At 51.8% G+C, this 19,359-nt stretch overlaps 1 protein-coding gene across 1 annotated transcript; it reads left to right on the forward strand.

The window, feature by feature from the left end:
- The first annotated feature begins 159 nt into the window (after positions 1–159).
- On the forward strand, positions 160–18,097 carry LOC100908278 (uncharacterized). The gene is made up of 28 exons (XM_029112102.1): positions 160–165; positions 275–370; positions 468–569; positions 2,747–2,932; positions 3,670–4,071; positions 4,392–4,656; positions 4,777–5,089; positions 5,579–5,698; positions 5,796–6,779; positions 6,938–7,114; positions 7,289–7,421; positions 7,603–7,771; positions 8,010–8,147; positions 8,913–9,431; positions 11,111–11,410; positions 11,552–11,881; positions 12,076–12,327; positions 12,933–13,100; positions 13,312–13,520; positions 13,731–14,274; positions 14,455–14,681; positions 15,619–15,879; positions 15,991–16,098; positions 16,221–16,622; positions 16,776–17,354; positions 17,401–17,589; positions 17,681–17,852; positions 17,979–18,097. The coding sequence occupies exons 1-28, from the start codon at positions 160–162 to the stop codon at positions 18,095–18,097; spliced, it is 7,470 nt and encodes a 2,489-aa protein (XP_028967935.1).
- Positions 18,098–19,359: the final 1,262 nt, after the last annotated feature.

The following is a 19,359-nucleotide window of genomic DNA, read 5'->3' on the forward strand; positions in this document are numbered from 1 at the left end:
TTGCGGAGCCATGAAGAGTTATCTTCAGACTCCTCATCTGGTCTCAAGACCGAGACAGTCTGATTTCGAGACGAATCGGATCTCAGGGGTCCAATAACTATTCGTGGACTCATGACGGCTGGGGCAGATTATGAATATTTCCTTCCCATCTGGTCCAAGATGGAGGTGCGGGGTATCGGAGACGCTTTTCAGGTCTCTGCGGAAGGGAAAACACAAAGTAAATGTTGCTCACGTTTGTGTAATCGTGAAAACTCAATGGGATTGTCCCTTCTAGAATTGGAAGCCAACCAGCGGCAAACTGGATCAACGACGTCGCAGTGTTCTACTCACCGCCATGGCGGGGCCTCTGTCCAAGGAAAGACACATAAACGTGAGCGAGGCTCCAGAGATTACCTCCACGGAGGCATCTCCTCAGCTCCTTTGGGTGATTCGCTGTTTATTCTCCCTCAGCCTCTCCCTTATTTCAGAACTGCATGCTCTATCAAAATGTCGGCGAGCTTCAGAAAATTGTGCGTCAGTCGCAGACGGAGGCTTTGTCGTTGGAAAGGATCTTCGCCAAGTACCACAAGGTGAGACTCTCATGGCACTTTTAACGCGAACGAAGATCATGGTGAAAATCTACGGGGGTGTGTCGCTTCTGAAGTATCTCAGATTCGATCGCTCCCTGTCAGCTGAAAAATTATGATCCAAACATTAGAAATTCCGCGCTCGATGCGAGCAATCGCATTCGCAATGTCGTTCGGAGAACAGCTACCAAAATTCATGCGTCGATTCGGGCTGAAAGCGGACAACAATTATCCCGATACCGTATTCAAGGGCGTATGTATGAGGCGCGCCTTTGTTCCGGAAAATAAGGGGGTGCGTCGTATCCCCTAAAAATGGATGTGTCTCATGCGTCGAGGCGCGCCTCGAACGCCGGGAATAATGGTAAACCCTCATCGCAGGATGGGGGAACCGACGACCCGAGGAATATCCTCGACTTCCAAACCCCAAATAACGTGACGTTATTCAATCATGGCAAGATCTCGTTCGGCTCGCGCACAGCTGCGCCTTCTGGAGTTCAAGGGCTGTATTGCTCACTGTATAAATTTCCTGGGAATGGAGCTTTGAAAAGAGAGACTCTCGAGGCTCGGGAGGAAATTCGTCGAAGTTCGTCGGTCCTGATCGTCCCTCTGCGGGCGGTTCAGGGAGAGCGGGGGCAGGGAACTCGAGAAAAAGAATGAGACGACCTGCGGAGATCGAAGATGCAGAACGGAAGCAAAAGAGGAACTTGAAGGACAAGGGCCCGGTGTCGGGACGATCGCATGGCAGGCAAACGACGAAGAGTCGAGAGCTGGACGAGAATCTCCGATATGCGTCAGTCCTAACGGGAGTCTATCCGCAGAGCTCTATCCGAATTCGCCGAAATAGGAACTCGAGCACCCCGAGTGAGGGGGCAGGCGAGGCGAGGTAGGGGGACGCCGCTTTGTCCGCGAGCAGAGGCTCCGCGAAACAGCGGGGCAGATGGCTCTGCGTTGGGCCCAGCTCCGCGAGCGAAGTGGCCACACTCGGCTCCCATGCTCTCTCGGGGGCCTGGTGCAGACCGCCGGGAAAGGGACCGGTGAGGGCCCTATCGGCAAGGGCCTCGACAACCTCAGCGCCAAGTTGGGCGCACTAGCTATACAACATGGATCGCCTATGCAGTTGAAGTGGCTGAAGTCATCAGCGAGCAACTCTCATCGAATCATACGTTGTGTCAAAAACGCAGTAGGTCCGCGCCGAGGCCATGTGAGGTACGAATATTTTTCTGCTTGCGGTCAACGAGTTTCCCCTCGTTTTTCGTGAGCACACACGAACCAACGAGCTCTGTCCGCCATTCTCGTACGCAAGCGAGCTCGGAAAACGCATTCCAATGCTCTGTTTGGGCGTAAAATGGCGATTACTGCCGAGGATACCTGAAACGTTCGATTTCGCTCCTGTCGCTGTTCGCAGTGCCTCTCGTTCACCGATTCGACTACGGACAGCTCCCGGAGCTGATCGAATGCTCGGAATCGTCTCATTCGGGAAGAATTCAGTAGAGATTGACAAATCGCGATCTGTGGGTATGAAACAACCAGTGGAAAGGGTAACGTGGCCCTAATGGTGGATCGCGATTGCGACCCTTCGGATTCGGGGTAGAGCTGTGAAGAGTGAGCAGGAACATTCCGTGCGCTCCTCCGGGAGACCTGGCTCCGAGTCGAGATGAGCGGGAGCGACGGCGGCAGTCCAGAACTTCCGGGGAAGCGCATGAGCGTGACGAGGTCTCCTCTACCCACTCGGGATCACGAGGGGGATCCCGACGCCTCTGGAGATGACGAAACTTTCCTCAGTCGAGCGGAGTCCGGGTCAGAGCTTGTTGTATCGAGTCGATGTGTCTGTGCAAACAAGTGAAACAGAATAGTCTGTCAAAGAGCGATCTCGGCTCACTCTGGAAGGAGTGACGGAGTCGCAGCGCTGTCTAGCCTGGTGACTGGACATCGCATCGGATTTCGCTCCAAGTGATGAAAAGCTCGGACCCTGTCCCTTGAATCGGGGATCGGTGCGGCATCCGCGCTCGCGTCCGCTCCCTCGAGCGGATTCTCCCGCGGAAACGACGAGTGGTGCCTCGGTGGAGCCTGCCAGGAATAACGGTTGCGGGGAGAGGACTTGCGAAGGCTATGATGTCATCCACGCGCAAGGTGGCATCCAAGGAAGCGCAGTCGACGTTCACCTTGGCGTCTCGTTCTAGGCGATTGAGTTTTTCCGGCTGGACAACCGGCGCGAAGTCGCCGAACAGGAGCTCTCAGAGGTGAGAGAGGAATTGCACAAACGGCAGGAACTGTGCGGAACGCTCCAGCAACAGTTGCTGAACACACTCGACAGCAAACACCAGCTCAAATCGAAATCGGATTCCCTCGAAGACGAACTCAATCAGGTAAGTTCGAGTTTTTCGGTTTTCATTAGCGCCGAGCTTTCTGAGTAATTTCTTTCCCTCGCTCTGAGCGGCCGAGAGAGGTTCGATTGTATCTCCATCTCGGGGGTGATTCCACGATCTGGAGTGCGCCGGCTCATGATGCAGTCACGTCGTCGCATTTAGAACCATCGAACGGAAGACATTGCGCATCTTCCCGCAGGCTTCGCGAAGGCCGAGTGATAGAGTCGCGATCGCGAATCGTGAGCGTTCGCCACGTTTTACCGCACCTCTATAGGGATTCCGAATTCGAACGTATCCGTCAGTGACGGATCTCTATCTAAATTACGCTGTGAACTCCAATCGAGAGCTCGTAGACATCTCTCAGTATCTGAAAATGATGAAACAATGGATCAATGAGAACTCGGACGCTAATGCTTGAACGGGGACTTGGGGAAGACCGTCGAGGCCCTGCCCCCCTAGAAGAGGTCTGAATAACTCTGCTGCCTCTCGAAAGGAAAAAAAAAGGTCACACGTACATGGTCGAGCGACCGAGTTGTTTTTGTGGTTGCTGCGGCAGAAGCAGCGCTCATTTACCCCACCTTTCCCATCGGACAATGCGCGGGCTCCTCGGTACTTCTTCCTTTTCAAAAGTCACACCTTATTCTATTACCTTTCAATTTTGAGGGAGCTCTGAATGACGATGACGCTGACGTACGAATGAATGCTTCTAAACTACACGGACGTGCGACTTATTTCAGCTTCGCCAAGTGCATGAAGATCTCATCGGGCGGCATGAGGCGTTGCGGTCCGAACGCGAACTGTTGCAAGGAACGCGCGAGGAACTTGAATCTCGACTGGACAGGCTCAACCTGAATGAGGAAGAGCTCCGACACCTGGTTCGAGGCCAACAGGACAATATCCGATCACTAGAGAAGCAGTTGGATACGAGCAAGATGGCCTTCCAGGACGCGCGTAGAAAGATCGAGAGTCTCGAAGAGCAGCTCCAAATCGGGGAGGACCGGAAACGCTCCTTAGAACGTTTGCATCACGATGCCGTAGCGGAACTAAAACGCACCCAGATGGAATTCTCGAGAAGTTCACGAACTGGTGCTGAGAATGATCACCGTTCTCAACAGACTATTCGTGGACTTGAGGCCAAGGTGAGCATGTCTTCCCTCCCCCTGATACTGAGCACAGGCTCCGGAAAGGCGCGTCATACGTCCCGTTCGATCGCCCCCAGAACACGAGCTCGCCTCCCGGGAAGAATACGTCCTTGATAGTTCCCATGAGGGCGGGGCCTGAGAGAGTGCTCGGGGGAAACACCGGCCGGGCGATGCCTGCATATCCATTTCAACGAATCATTTCGACGAGACGAATATAGACGAATCGGCGCCAATGAATGTCGACGGGTCTACGACCGGGGATTCCTTGACAAGCGTGAGGTAATTTTTTACCCGGAAATCCCTCTCCTCTCCCTCAGGTTCGTGACGCCAAAAGGAAACTCGACGAGGAGAGCGTCAAGAACGAAGAGTTGCATCTGGAAATCCAGAATTTGCGGAAGAAGCAGAATTGGAAAAAGAGGAGCTTTTCAGCCGAAGTGCACACGACAGTCGAACACGAACGTGAACAGCTATATCGTGATGATTACATCGACAAACGATCGTCGCCGCCCCACTCGACTCGGAAGGACTATGCGCCCGCTTACCGGTCTTCTACAGTGACCTATGGAAAATCCGTGTCCGACGGTGAGTGGGCCCGCTCCTCAACGGAAATTCCTCGTTCTTGATTTTTCTCTGTCCGCACTCGGATAGCATGTTGCGTAGAATTGAGGGTCGGACCTGAGTTTTTGACCCTTGTCATTCCAGGAGACCCGAAGCGGCCGTTCGATAGCGTGGGGCAACGCGGTTCGTCGTATCGTTCCATAGAAGATCTTCCAGAACGCCCGCAGTCTGTGGTTGAGTTCCGAGAGCGTCGGAACTTCGATGTGACATCCGATGCCGTCGGAGTCGGCGATCGATCGACGACCAACCGCTCGACGGATGACCTATACGCCACCGGCTCATCCCGCTATTCTGCCGGCCGTCGACACTTTGATCCGGACATTGAAAACCGAGATTATAAGCATCAATCCGGACAGAGATTTCGCGACACAGACAGAACATCGACGACCGAGAGTAGGTAAGTGTTGTGTCTGAGTGAGTCGGAACGTTCGCGGATCTCGCGACAACCGTAGGTCTCGGAAAAGCGTAGCCCGGAAAAGCGGCTGATGGGCGGCTCCTTAATAACCGACGATAAGATGCATAGGCTTGAAAATCAATGCGATCCGGCAATCCGACGGATCTGCGGGACCGTTTTGACGTGAGAAAAAGATCGATGCTCTTTAAGGCTGGTCTCGTGTCATTCCGCCGGGGACACCCGGCATGGGAGAGTTTTGTTTAGATTTTTTGCCGTAGTCGATTAGCTGAAGGACGTGTTCCCCGCTGCGACCGGCGACGGTCGAGTAGCCCTACGAGCGATCCGATCCCTGGCCTGTCGCCAAACCGGAACCCTGGATCAGCTCGAGCGACAAGCTCTTATGCAAGGCTAGCGAGATCGAGGGGAAACAAAGAACACTAGAGACAATCAAAGCTCGTGCTCATTCATCCATTCGCTCGTCCATGCTTTCAGTCGGAAAATATCGGATTCATATGGAAGCAGCGACGCTCAGGACGAGCACAAATACTACTCCGACAAGAAGTCGATCCGAGAATTGGCACCCACTTTAAGAACTTCCAATCGTCAAGATCGGTGAGTAGCATGTCTCTAATCTTGGAACAGGCAACTGACGTTGCATCTTCGAATTGATCTGTTGCTTAATCCCGGCCGTGTATTGTTTCCTCGACAGAGATCGTTCTCCGACGAAGGCCGAGGTGAGGTTCCTCGATGAAGGACCCATGCGTGGGGACAGAGACGTCGGTTCTGGTCTGTCGTCCAAGGCCAGCGGTCTCAAGACGTCCTCACGGCTCGACCGTCGTCAGGACATCGATCGAGAAACGAGGGATAGAAGTGCCGGTCCGTTGACAGGATCATCTCTGATGACGTCAGCATCAGCACTAGGATCAGCATCTGGAACGACGACCACAAGATTGGATTCGACTTCGTCGTGGTCAGGCTCTCGGGCGCTCGGAACTAGTGAAGCATCGTTCCATGGACGAGAACAGCGAAATCCCACGACGAAGTCCACCGATATCGTGGACGACATCACGGGAACAACAACTTCCAGTCGCTACTCACATCCAAGCGAGCGCCGCAGCGCTGAAAATCTCTACCCGTTGCAGTCTGAGAAGGACGACGAACGATCAGGGAGCATGAGCATGGGCCTATCTCGAGGCATGGAGCGGAGAAGCCACGAAGACCTGAGAGACCAGCCGATGTTCAAGCCCCTAGACCACAATAGAACGAGGTCGACCGAGTCGACGCAGGCCACAGGAGCCCCGACCTCGATTCTTGCGCAGTCTACGCATCATTCTCATCTTTCTTCGAGCATGTCGTCTTCGTCACAGCCACTTCCGAGCAACGCGAATGCCTCCGGTCTCAGCGGCAGCATCGGCGGACTAGGAACTATAACCAGTGGCGAACGCGGCGGCAGCAGCGGGGTTTTGAGCTCATCGGCTATCAGGCGCAATGATATGCTGCGTCGTGAGGCTATCGAGCGCGCCACACTGAAAAGTCCCTACGGCGGCGGACGAGCAAGCTCGCAACCTCGAGATTATCTCATTGAGAAAGCCGAGTCTGATTCGAGAGAAAGACGGTCGCATCCTCGGGAGGACTTCCTCTCAGATCATCGGGATAAGTCGCTCCACTCCAACCCGGCGTTCTCTAGTGATTTGTAAGTACCTACGTAATGGGGACGGAACAATGATCATTCGGGACACAACTATTCGGGAGGGAATGAACAATAATTCTTCTTATGGATATCCGGAAGAAACGGAACAATGGGGTAGTTGTCGGCCTCATAAGGAATTTTCCCATGATGTGCCTCCACAGTGCCTCGAAGTACCTTGGTTCTTCGACCGACGGACTCCTCGCCGAGAAACGCTTCAAGAAGAGCTCGTTGGCAAGCAGCGGACCCAAAGGTTGCGTGGACGACTTATTCCTCGCAGAAGCCGAACGCCGCCTCTTTGGAACCTCAGAAAGAGATCGTGTTTTTCTGGACTCCGAGAGGTGAGCGAGGCGGCAAAAAAACGTTTCCGAGGGACAACAATCGAATTTCCGGGCAAATAAGAGCATTAAATCCGATTTGCAGCTGATGTGATAAGCAGTCCGAGCTTCTCGATCAATCACCGACGAAAGCAGGAAAATGAAAGTTGATTTAAATCGGGGAACTATTTTTTTCAGGGAGCGTTTCGGTACAGGGAGAGAACGTTCGAGTTCCAGCCTGTCGCACGATGAAAGGCGATCGGCCATGGATCTCCGAGGTTACCCTGATGATGACGACGACCTAGCGCTCACTTTATTATCGAAGAGCACAGTGAGTTTTGCTATGCCTTTATCGAATACGAGCTCCACGAAAACCGGATGAGCTTTGGCTCCGGATCGATTCCGGTTCAATGATTGGTCGAAAGAAAATAGTTCTGTGAATATCAGTAAAAGCTGATCTGGAGGCTCCGCTTGTGAATGGTGACAGTGTTTCTCAAGACTTGAATTCACAGGCACTAGATGGTGTGGACCGCTCCCGTGAATTCCGCGAACAAATTCGCATGTTGGACCGTAACTCGGCGTTCGAAAGACGCTACTTCCAGACAGCGGGTGAAGAGGGCCGGACGCTCGGTCCCTCGGCCGATGGAACACTCGGCACACTAGCCAACTCACAGTTCCGGAGTATCTCTACGGATGTCCAACCACCGCTCTTTGACGCTTTTAGAGGCCGAAGACCCCCTCGCATACTCGCGACGACCTAGACGTCAAGACACGGCTCAGCTCTGAAACTCGGAGTGAGTAGATCTCGGAAGCAGCTCCTCACGCTCAACTGCCTTGCAATATTCGATGAGCTACGATTCGAGGTGACAACCGTTGATGTCACAATGGGACAGGATCTGAACGACAGGCGAATCCGCAGGTGGCCGATCTCTTCGACGAGGAACTTCGTTAGACTACAAAGACTTTAGTAACTCAGACGAGGACAGGCTTTTGAGTAAAATCGAACAAGATAACCGCCTTCTCGAAGAACTTGACCGCGCGAAACCGCGAACATCAGGTAATGTGGGAGCACGTCAGATTAGTCGAACCGTTTTTGATTTCAATAGTGTGCGGCGAGGCGACTCTGTGCAGCACTGTTGAAAGACTTTACCACTGTAAGCTGCTGTATGAAATGATTTCATGCGACCGTTTCTCCTAATTCGTTCTTTCGTATCAAACTCTACTTAGAAATCTATCCATACTCATCCATGTATCCCTCTCTCTTAATTCGTGGATTCGGCTCAATGTCTAGTCTCTAATCTTCCATGGCTCTCGTCAGCTACATGGCGAACCTCACTACAAATCTACGAACCTAAGCAGCCTCTCTCGACGAATATCGACTTCTCGCTTCCTGGGCCTTACATTTCCCCCATCCTTTTCAAATCTGTCAAACTGATACCCTCTCTATTCATCTATTCTTCATTCCTATCTGAACGAATTATCGGTTTATCCTCGATTTCTCGATTATTCCTACCCACGTGGCACACTTGAGCTGCTAGTGTAGGGAATTTAGAAAATTCAGGAGCGGTCTCGCTAGAAGCCAGATTTTTGTAGCACAAGATTTCCTTCCCGAACTCACATGTACATACACAGATTCGATTCGGGAAAGCCGCCGGGGAAAATTCAGCTCCGAGAAGGTCCTAGACCCGTGTCGACACTCTCGATTCAAACTTCCTATTCCGGCTTAGCTCTGAGTTGATGCGGCACGCTGACAGAGACTCACTATGCAGAGCCGTCTGCTGCTTGTTTGAAGTCTAATTTCAATGTGACATCATTATTGTAGAGAAATCGTTATCGCAAAATTTGGAGCGTCCTCCTTCCGTGCGATCTTCACGACGGCTGCTCCCTAATATAACACGGGAGCAACGGAGACGATCGATGTCAGAACACCAGCTGCTCGGGCGAAGCGGATCAGTGGTTCCTCCGAACCTCCCGGAAATTCTCGACGACAGATTGGGGCCTGGCCATCAAAGAGAAATTCCAGTCGGCAGTGCATCCTTCGTCGAGATGATGAGCCGATCGGCTGCCGCCGCCGCCGCCACCGGCCACAAATCGGCGTCGTACTCCAGCCTCGCAGCTCCAGGACAAAGTCTGCGCTTGTCGCCCAGGCTGTCGACGTCGACAACGCTAGGCGGCCGCAGCTTACTGGATCCGAGACCTGTCAGTTCCCTCGGTGTGCCGACGAACGCGAGGGCGACGTTATTCGGAGGAATCGCGCATGATCGATCGGTCAACATTACGAACAGCATCGATGGAAGCTTGAACCACTCACAAGTCATCCATAGACCTCGAGCGGTCAAAAGTAAGACTGCGCTTTTTCAACACTGCTCTCGAAAACCAGAAAGTTCTTTATCCACCGAAACCGCGCGACTCAGCCCACGTAGACGGCATGTGCAATGATGATGTTGAGGATGATGACTTCAATTGAACTTGTTGGTTGGTTGATTGATTGACTGATCGACTGAATTATTGGATTGTACATTGAATGATTGACTGGATAATTGATTGATCGATCGATCAAATGACCTAATTGATTGATTGACTGATTGATTGGTTGATTGACTCATGATAGCTGGGTGAATGATCGATTGGATGAGAATGGTTGATAGATTTAATGAATGACATCTCCCCTGAACTGGACAGGATTCCTATGGTCTAATTGGTTTGTTTCCTTTGGCTCGCTATACGGTCACGAAATCAGGAGTGGTTTGTATCGTTCATTGAGTTCATATCCTCCCCGTGACTGTAGATACTTGAAACGAATGACAATCGAATCGATTGATCACACATTCGATTTATGTCCTCCATTTATCCCTCACGAATCAACGAACGAACGGACAAACAAACAAACCAACCTACCATAGAGCAATCCAATAGAGACACTCAGAAGCATTCCACATAGCTCTATAATTGCGTTGCCGGGTCCGAAACACATGGGCAGCCCTTTAACGGTTGATTTCTTGACACTGATAAATATTCAGCTCTCTCGCTCCGATAGACTGTGCGTTTCTGTTGCGATAACTTCTCTCCTACGTGATACGTGATCACCAATCAGAGATCCGGGGCTTCATTGGTTCCTCAATTGACAATGGGCGCAGTCTGTATAAGGAGCAGATATAATTAATCAGAAATTGCCCTGGAGCACGGCCGAGCGTGGAGGATCGATGGCAAATGATAGGGTGTAAACCAGCAGGAATAGAGCAGCAGGGCCAGATTGCGGGGGAGGCCCTTCGAACTTGAGAGGGTCTAGGTTCGTCACCGACAGCCTGGGATGATGCGATGTTGAGACTCTCGATCGAGATGCAGAAACAAAATGTGCTGAACAAAAAGCTGTGTGCTCTGGGCTAATTTGATGGTCTGCACGTATCGATTCTGTCGCAACCCCATCTTCTGACTGATCATGATTATTGCCACTCATGGCTATTGAGAAATGAGATTTCCGGAGATAGCTTCTTATTCCTATTTGGAGTGACTTTTAAGTCCAGTAATATCAATATTATGATTGTCATCATGATATAAAGTTATTTTTATAGTGAATCCCAATAATGTCCAGTCCTCCTCACACTATCCGCCATACATAGTAGGATCCGCGCTGCGGAGACTTTGATTCAGAGACTGAAATTCACACCGTTTAACACTGAGAACTCTCGTTTCGAGCTTGGGTTGACTTGCCTGGAATTGCCGACTTTGATTGATGCCAACTGAATGATTCACGATCAGATTGTAGATTTGGCGCCGCTTGGAGCTCTGCCTTAGTTCGTAGATTTGTAGTTGAGCAGGGAGCGGGCTTCGAGCGTCCAGCGAATTGTCGAGCTAACGAGCATGCCCGCTGACTGGCAGCGGGAAATGCGACGCAGCACCCCGTTCTTCGTAGCGTTTGATCGGCGCCTGTTGAAGGAATAGCCGGGGAACGAGTGAAAGGAGGAAGCGTTTGCCGGACGATTCTCGTGTCCATAACGAGCGAGCTTGTACTTTTTTCAGAAGCCCCGCAAACAGCTCAATCCACTGAAATGCCATGCGGGGCCGCGGGCCAAGTCCCCAGCGCGCACACTGTGTCTTCGCAAGAGCTCGAGGGTCTCATGAAGAAACTCGAGCAGGACAACAAGATCCTCGCAGAACTGGACCGAAAACGTCTGCACAAAGACAGCTGTAGCACACAAGTTCACCTGCCAAACCAGCAGTCTACCCAGAACCACCTTCCGCAGCTGCCGTGCACGTGCGGAGTCACAGCCGATCCCTCGCATGGAACGACGCAAACCACTTGTTGTGCCTCACAGCAGGGTGAGTCGACGATCTTGATCCTGACCGAGGGAAAAAAGAAGTCTAAAAACATGCATAGCCTAATCTGCTTCGTCTACCCTAACTCACGATTTCTTCCGGCGACTATTCTCTCTCGAATAGTTCCGCTCTTTGCACCTGCAGCGACTTCATCGTGTCTCGTGACTTCGCACCGTTGCTGCGGTCATGGGACAGCGACGCACCACTGCCAAACAATGACGCCACCGCCCGGGGTCGGTCATACTTGTGCTGTGGGCCCGACCACGGTTCGCTGTGCATCCGTAGGGGCTGTTCTCCCCACTTGCTCAATACAGCAGCAGGGCATCAACACTTTGAGGACGCACACCCCTCTGGGAGCGACTGCTCTTCAACAGAACAAATTTGTCCAGCACGCGAGCACGTTCCAACACGCCGTTAACACGCCCGACACCGCTCTGTCTTCATATAGCGCTATGTCCCAGAAGGAAATTTTCGGTAAGAACTCCGGACGACTGAACTTGGAGACTTTGTCTGTTATCTAGAATCCTCCACAAAACCAACTCCAGAACCGCGACCTCAAGGCTTCGCTCCCTCTGCGCGCCGATATTAACCAATGCGAATGAGAGCAACGCGATCCCACCGATGCGTGGAAACTAGATGAAAAAACTTCGGACGAGTTCGTCTTTCAGATGATCTGGGCATAGATTCCGTGGATTTCGTCGATATCCCCGGTCGAGGACGGTGTCGTGTATACTTGGCACGTTACAGCTACGATCCGTTCAAACAATCTCCGAACGAGAATCCCGAACTCGAATTATCCCTGTCGGCAGGGGAATATGTACTAATTTTCGGCGAAATCGACGACGACGGCTTTTATAACGGAGAGTTATTGGACGGTCAGCGAGGTCTGGTCCCTTCGAATTTCATCGACAAATTGACAGGTGAGAATTTCGCTTTGGCTATATTCTATTTCTAGAGAGCTCCTCCTCATCGACATGGATGTGATTGAGCTCAGCCGAGAGGAGTCAAATGCTTTCTCGTCGCCGGACTCGCGGGGGAGCTCCGACTAGACACTTACGGCGGCGTGGATGACTGCAAATGATGACCTCAGTTTCGGGGCCCATGATCGACTTTCAACGTTATTTCTCACTGACTGAGGAGGGTCCTTCAATCACTAGACTTGTGACAGAGCAATTCGACTGAGCTGTTGGCCGTTTTTTATTATCGATTGAGTTTTGCTTGCTTGCGGTCTGAGGGTGACGCCTATATCGGAGCCCGTGATGCGAACGGTCAGCGTGATATGGAAACCGGATTCATAGGAACCCATTCTCATGGAGCAGTAGTCGGACGACTTTGAGCTCGATATCACATTCGCCGCTTACAAGTAGCGGCGGAGCCCACCGATTCGACTCCCGTTGGCCTCTTTGCGTAAACATGGTTCGCGGCTCGAATAACTCAGATAAAGAGGAAGGAAGAGTCTAGCGTGCAATGCCCTGGGGATCCGACCACACCTATCGACGATACATTCCGAGCGTCTCCTTTCCAGGCGAAGACCTTTTCCAATTCCAAACGACTGTATTGTATTGCTACCGAGACTCGGATGAAAGCAGTGTAGCCGGTACGGCTTATATGACACCAGATGAAGGTCAGTACGTGGTCGATCCTCCACTGCGAATCGCCCCAGAGGATTATCACCGGATGAACGACTATATTGGTGAGTTTGTATCATGGATTAATGATCGGCCGTGACGAACGGCTGCAGCCCATGAGCTCGGGAGACACCTAGACTCACTATCCGACGGACTCCGCACACTTTCCCAACCGATTTACCGAATTTCCGGATCCGTCGAATGTCAGATCGGTGTGAGTGTTCGAATATAATGAATTTCCGGAACATACACTGAAACGGTGCGCGCTCTCAACAGATATGGAGGAGGATGATGAGCCAGGAGGGGACGAGGAAAGTTTTACAGAGATGGATGGAGCGTTGCCACACTACCCTAGCGGAAGGCCTAAAACCGATTTCACAGTACCCCCGCCTATGCGCCTCGTCCTAGAACGTCAGCTGAACAAGTCCATCCTGATTGGCTGGCTACCCCCGGAAGTGGTGCTTGGCTCTCTAGAGAGCTATCAGGTGCGGTTTCACAACTCTGGAGAATGAATGGGTTTCGTTGAAAATTTCATTTAGGCGCGCTCTATGTATGGACTTAGACAAGTACTCGAAGCTCGAGGAAATCCGAGCCCGGGCTCGGAGAATTCCCTCAGCGGAGGTCACAGCACTAAAACTAAACTCTGTGATTTTTTCTCCCCCCCCGTCTCCGCCGTGATCGTCATACTCCACTAGGTTTACGTGGACGGAGAACTGCGCGCAGTAGTTCGAGCAGGAGAGCGTACGCGAGCCTTAGTAGAAAATGTCGATTCGTCGATCCCTCATAGAGTATCAGTTAGATCCGTGCTGGTCAGTGGACACCACTCCAAGGATGCAGCATGCACGATGGTCATTGGTAAGAACATACCTTTGGCCCCGAGTTTTGTGAAAGCGGCTAGCATCACCTCCACTTCTGCCCTCATCCGCTGGATTCCGTCGAATTCCAACTTTCAACACGTCGTCGCTGTGAATAACGTCGACCTGAAATTGGTGAAACCGGGTGTCTATCGATACTCGATCACTGGCCTATCACCAAACACTGTTTATCGAGTTTCGGTCCGCGCGCGTCCAGGGAAACTTCTCATCCAGAACACGAGAAAGTCCACCCTGGTCTGTGCCGTGGAATTCCGTACACTGGCAAAAGGCATTCCTGATCCGCCGGTCGACGTTCGCGTCGAGCCCGGCCCCCAGGACGGCACCATTCTCGTAACCTGGTTGCCTGTTCATCAGAACAACAGTCGTGAGTACCAGTCGGAGATTTTCCCATCCATTGATAGAGTCGATGGTCAGACGCAACGAGCATGCGGAATCGTAACGTGGAGGTGCTGGATTCATCCGGCACCTGTTGGTATATCGGAGACGTCGGTTGATGATGATAATAATAAAAATAATGATGATAATGGAATTAAATTCTCCGCAGTTGATCAACCTGGTCTTCCAGTGAGTGGTTACGCAGTATTCGCATCAGGACGAATGATAACGCAGGTCGACAGTCCTTCAGGAGACCATGCTCTACTATCATTGACTCATCTGCTCAACTCGCGCACATTGACTGTGCGCACGAAAGCAGATACCTTGTTATCGGCAGATTCGCTGCCGTGTCATATTCCTGAATTCGTTCTGAAGGGCAAGCGAGTACCAACAAGGGTGAGTTCATTCCTCTCAACGATCAAGAACAGATTATATGCCCGATCTACATACTTATATTTTCGGAGTCAATTCGTCTCCATTGCTCGCTCGGCTGAATGATGGAGACTGCCTCTCACGGTTGTTCTCTCTGTACGATGACAATGAGTTGCCATTCGAAGTCTACTCCAAGGGGCACCCCGACAGGATGGAGACCCCGCGGGGAAAAGCTTGGAGTTTAATGAACCGCCCAGTTTGAGGTCGCTCCTTCAAGCATGAATTTAGATACTACAGCCCAAGTTTGATGAGCCGACGTGGTCCGGTCTTTCGCGCTTTGAAGAGCGGTCCCGTATCATTGAAACGAATAGAGCAGAAATAACTGGTTTGCGCCACCAGTCTCAACAGCGATCTCCCCCCTGTCGTCCTCCGCCTCCGAAGGACGCCCGGCCCTCAATAGATTCTGATCTGGAGTCCGAAACTGAAATAGCCGCGCTGCTGCAACAAGTCTCCGTCAAGGATCGCGGTCTCCAGGGCTCTCACCGGAAGCCGGTTAGCAGTCCGTGTCGCACCGATGGGAAGTGGACCGATTGAAGTCACTGTGTTTGTCCGTCCCTCAGTGTTCAGATCTCCGTGTTCACAACCTGTCGCGCGCATGTCTGACACTGATGGGTGTCATTACGATCCGAACATCCAGAATACCGAAGAGACCTTTCCGAAAACTCGCACTTTCCATGCAGCTCATTATTAGGGGCAGTGGGAAGCTAGTGGACCACCGACCCGACACCTTAGCTATTCAGCGTGTTTTCAAGACTACTATCTAGATGAATTTTTGAAGATTCTGCCGTCTCCGAATATTCGGGATCAATAAGGATTCCGCCTTCCTCCCGATGCGCGCTTGATTGCTCGCGGATCTTGGAGCCCGCCGAATCGACTTCTCAATCGATTTCCCCTCTTTCAGGACGAACAAATGCTGATGGAAGAATCTTACTCCGAAGCAGAAGTTTTGGACGAGTACGGTCGGAGAATGCCGAGCGGAGTCATGGGAGGCCGAAGACTGGTGGGAGCTCCTCAAGGGAGACTTCAACGCACAAGCCAGTATGGTTCTTCCCCGCCGCAGGTCGCGGTGCGTCTGGGGCCCCGTGGTCCGAGGCGAAACTCCGCAGGACAGTTAGTACTTGAGCCCGAGGAATGCCTTTCGGATAAGGAAATCTATCCTAGGGTGAGCTGAACAAGTCAGAGAATAGAAAATTTCGGTCACGATTCATTCGCTTTAGAATGTCCCGCCGCCTCCACAAGAGAATTGATCTCATCATTGATGCGCCCCAACCAGGTTTCGAATCCGGCTATGAGCATGTCGGCATCAGGAGCCGTGCCCGCAATAGAAATAACGAAGGATCGATCTGTGGGAGACAGTTATTCTGAAGAAGAATTCGATAAGGTTCGCAACATTGCTCTGTAATGATGATTGCTTCCCGTCTAGGAAGAGAAGCCTCCTCGGCTCGTTAAACTAGTATATTTACTCCCGAGTGGAATATTAAACCCTGAATTTTCCCAATAAAGCACAATGAACTCCGTCGGCCCGTTTCCCCTGGTCTCAGACGCGGGGTCCCTCGAGGGGGCCCGAGGTCACGCGGCGGCCGATGGTTCATGGCGTTGTTCGATTACGATCCAATGACGATGTCACCGAATCCTGACGGAGCGCACGAAGAACTCCCATTCAAAGAAGGTCAACTGATCAAAATTTTCGGTGACAAAGACGCCGACGGTTTTTATCGTGGTGAATTGGGCCACCTCAGCGGATTGGTCCCCTGCAATATGGTGTCGGAAGTCCAAGGTCCCTTCGGAAATCAGATGATCCCGGGTCAGCCCGCAGTTCTTCAGCTCAGCCAAGCGCACAATAGAGGTCAGCAAATCAGCGGCCAACGGAAGAAGATGCTCGCTCTTTTCGACTACGACACATCGGTACGCCATCTGTAGCATTGAAAAACATGGACAGCCTTTCCATTGAGACTTGAACCCCTCGTGGATCAGTCTCCTTCTTCCGAGTGGTGAAAACTCGGTACCTCTAAATACAATTTATATGAAGTCATCCACTAATGTTATCGTCTCTCATAGGTTTCCCCGAATGTCGACTCCGAGATTGAGCTTTCGTTCCGCACGGGTGACATTATAAACATCATCGGTGATATGGACGAAGATGGATTTTACATGGCAGAGCTGAACGGTGTCAGGGGACTCGTACCCTCGAACTTCCTCGCGGAAGTGCCACCGAATTATTCCGAACAAAGGATGGGAGGTCAGCTGATGCGTGGACCAAATAGAGGACCCCCTCAGCACGGAGGGCATCCGTCATCACACCAAATGCAAGCGCATCATCAGGACATGCACGACATGCACGGGAGGTCGCATGATCCGCGACACGAAGACCCGTATTACGACACGGCCATGAGGAGAGGCCCGCACGTCGCCAGGGATGGTTACCCCTCGGCCGCAGGACCTCCGAATCGTCAGCAAGAGTTTCACGGCGGACCGCCACCGCAGGACCATCATGGAAATCACCAACCGGCTCGCCAACAAGATTACCATGGAGCCATGCCTCCGAATAGGCAACAGGACCACCATGCTGGATCTGTTCCCAATCGACAGCAGCAAGACTACCACGGGGGCCCTCCGAACCGCCAGCAGGATTACCACGCAGGTCCTCCGAATCGCCAGCAAGATTATCAGGGGGGTTCCGCAGGAAGGCCTCGAGACTACGCTGGCGGCCCCCCGAATCGTCAACAAGATTATCACCAAGGTCCGCCGGGGGGGAGAGGAGGGCCACAACAAGGGCAGGGACAGATGCAGGGCTATTCGAACGCCGGTCCGTCAATGCAACATCGAGATTCGGGCTACGGTGACCCACGAGACGCGGGGCTCCGATCACAAGGTGCGTATCTTGGTAGGCGACAGACTACACTACTCGAGGTACAGACCTCGATCCCGAGGATGCAGTGCGCTGATGTGAATTCCGATTCCAGGTCCTCGAGACTCTATGCAAAGAAGCCATGACACCCATCGCGTGGAACCGCATCAACCGCCTCAACCCCAGTGGTGAATCGGAGGGGGCTAGTCTTTGTCATCCAACAGCCGCGGACACTAAACTGCGATGTGTCGCCCAGTCGCGCAAATATTGGTACACCAGACAAAGCAGTGAGCATGATTGCCGGAGCATGTGGAACAACATGGATTTGGCATTCACACTATCATACTGTTCTTTAATAAGCCTCCGTTAGTCGTTCGTGATACGTGTAGTCTACGAACAGCGTGCTGGAACAGGAGAACGCTACGATGATGACCATGATATTGGATATGTTCCGTTAGCGAATGTCATGGTCATGATGATGATGATGATGGTGAATGTTTGCATCAGTTATCCGAGGGAACAGTCAGTTTAGGTATACGTAGCATCAGCCTGCCTGCCCGACCGATCGACATACCGACCGACTAATTGATTGACTGACTGTCTTCCTTTCGGTATTCATAAATCATTTGTTCTTTTTTGTACCTATCGTGAGTTGAAGTTTTAGTGAATGAGAGAAAGACTCCGATGAGAGCGAGACTCCGACGAGAGCAGAGTCAGCTGGTCGGAGGGAGAGAGTGAAGAAAAACGGGAGGCTAAGTGAGGAAATGGTGTTTGAGTTTGAAGCTAGCCCGTCAGCGGATGGTTACCTAAATCTGTTAGTGATATTATTACACCGACCGACCGACGATGACGGTGACAGCGACGTTTCTAATTAATAATGATTAAAATATCAATGATGTGCAAATGGTGGTTGAGACCTCGAGCCAATTCAAACTGATATTGGTGGCTCATTGAGGAGGAATAAGAACAGCTTGCCAGAGGCTTCGCTCGAACTCCCTTCAAATGTAATTTTCGTCTAGGAATCGACGCGGTAGCAAGGATCCCTGTCGGCAGATGCTACTCCAGAGTGTTACCTTACGCTCCCATCAATCTCGTTGGGAGTGAGCTGGATTGACCCTCGGACCCAGAGGTCGCAAACGTTCAATATCGGGGCCTCTGTGCGCCGTTTTGATTGAGCATCTGACTGGTTGCCTGATGAGTGGAATAATCAAAGCTGGAGCCTGCGTAGCGCCTAAGTATGAAGTAAAAACTCGCTTGACAAATGGAATAAGTTATCGCGAGAAGCAGATGGATGTCAGAGGTTTTCCGTCTTTTTTTACCTTTCGAGCAAGAGCTCGCATCTTCTCAAATCCGATCACATCGGTTACGGATCCGATACAAAATGTAGCTGGATCTCCAAGCAAGTCTGTCTGAAAACGGGAATCAGTCGTGATCCACTGAAATACGGGGCGTAACACTGATTGAAATGAAGGGGTTGCTCTATCGCGACTTTTGAGACTATGCGCTTCGGAGAGTATGCGACGAATGGGGTTCCCGGTACTTACGCTGGGGATTACACAAATGTTGTGCTTTACTCGCATTGATCGTGTTATGAGTTGTATGTTGGGTATGCTGTAATCGACCAAGACGGTCATTGTTCAGTCTGCGCGTCGTCCCCTCGAACTGAGAATTCCGCAACCGAAGGAATAAGCCTCGATGTCTAGCTCCTGTGCAGACATGGCCTTCCCCGAATGAGCTTCTCTGCTTGCGCTTGACGTCGTGGTTACATGGAGCCAGAGCCCTCCTCGAGTCGGA

Source organism: Galendromus occidentalis, unplaced genomic scaffold (genome assembly GCF_000255335.2).
Source record: "Galendromus occidentalis unplaced genomic scaffold, Mocc_1.1 scf7180000077484, whole genome shotgun sequence".
In the NCBI taxonomy this organism is placed as follows: Eukaryota; Metazoa; Arthropoda; class Arachnida; order Mesostigmata; family Phytoseiidae; genus Galendromus; species Galendromus occidentalis.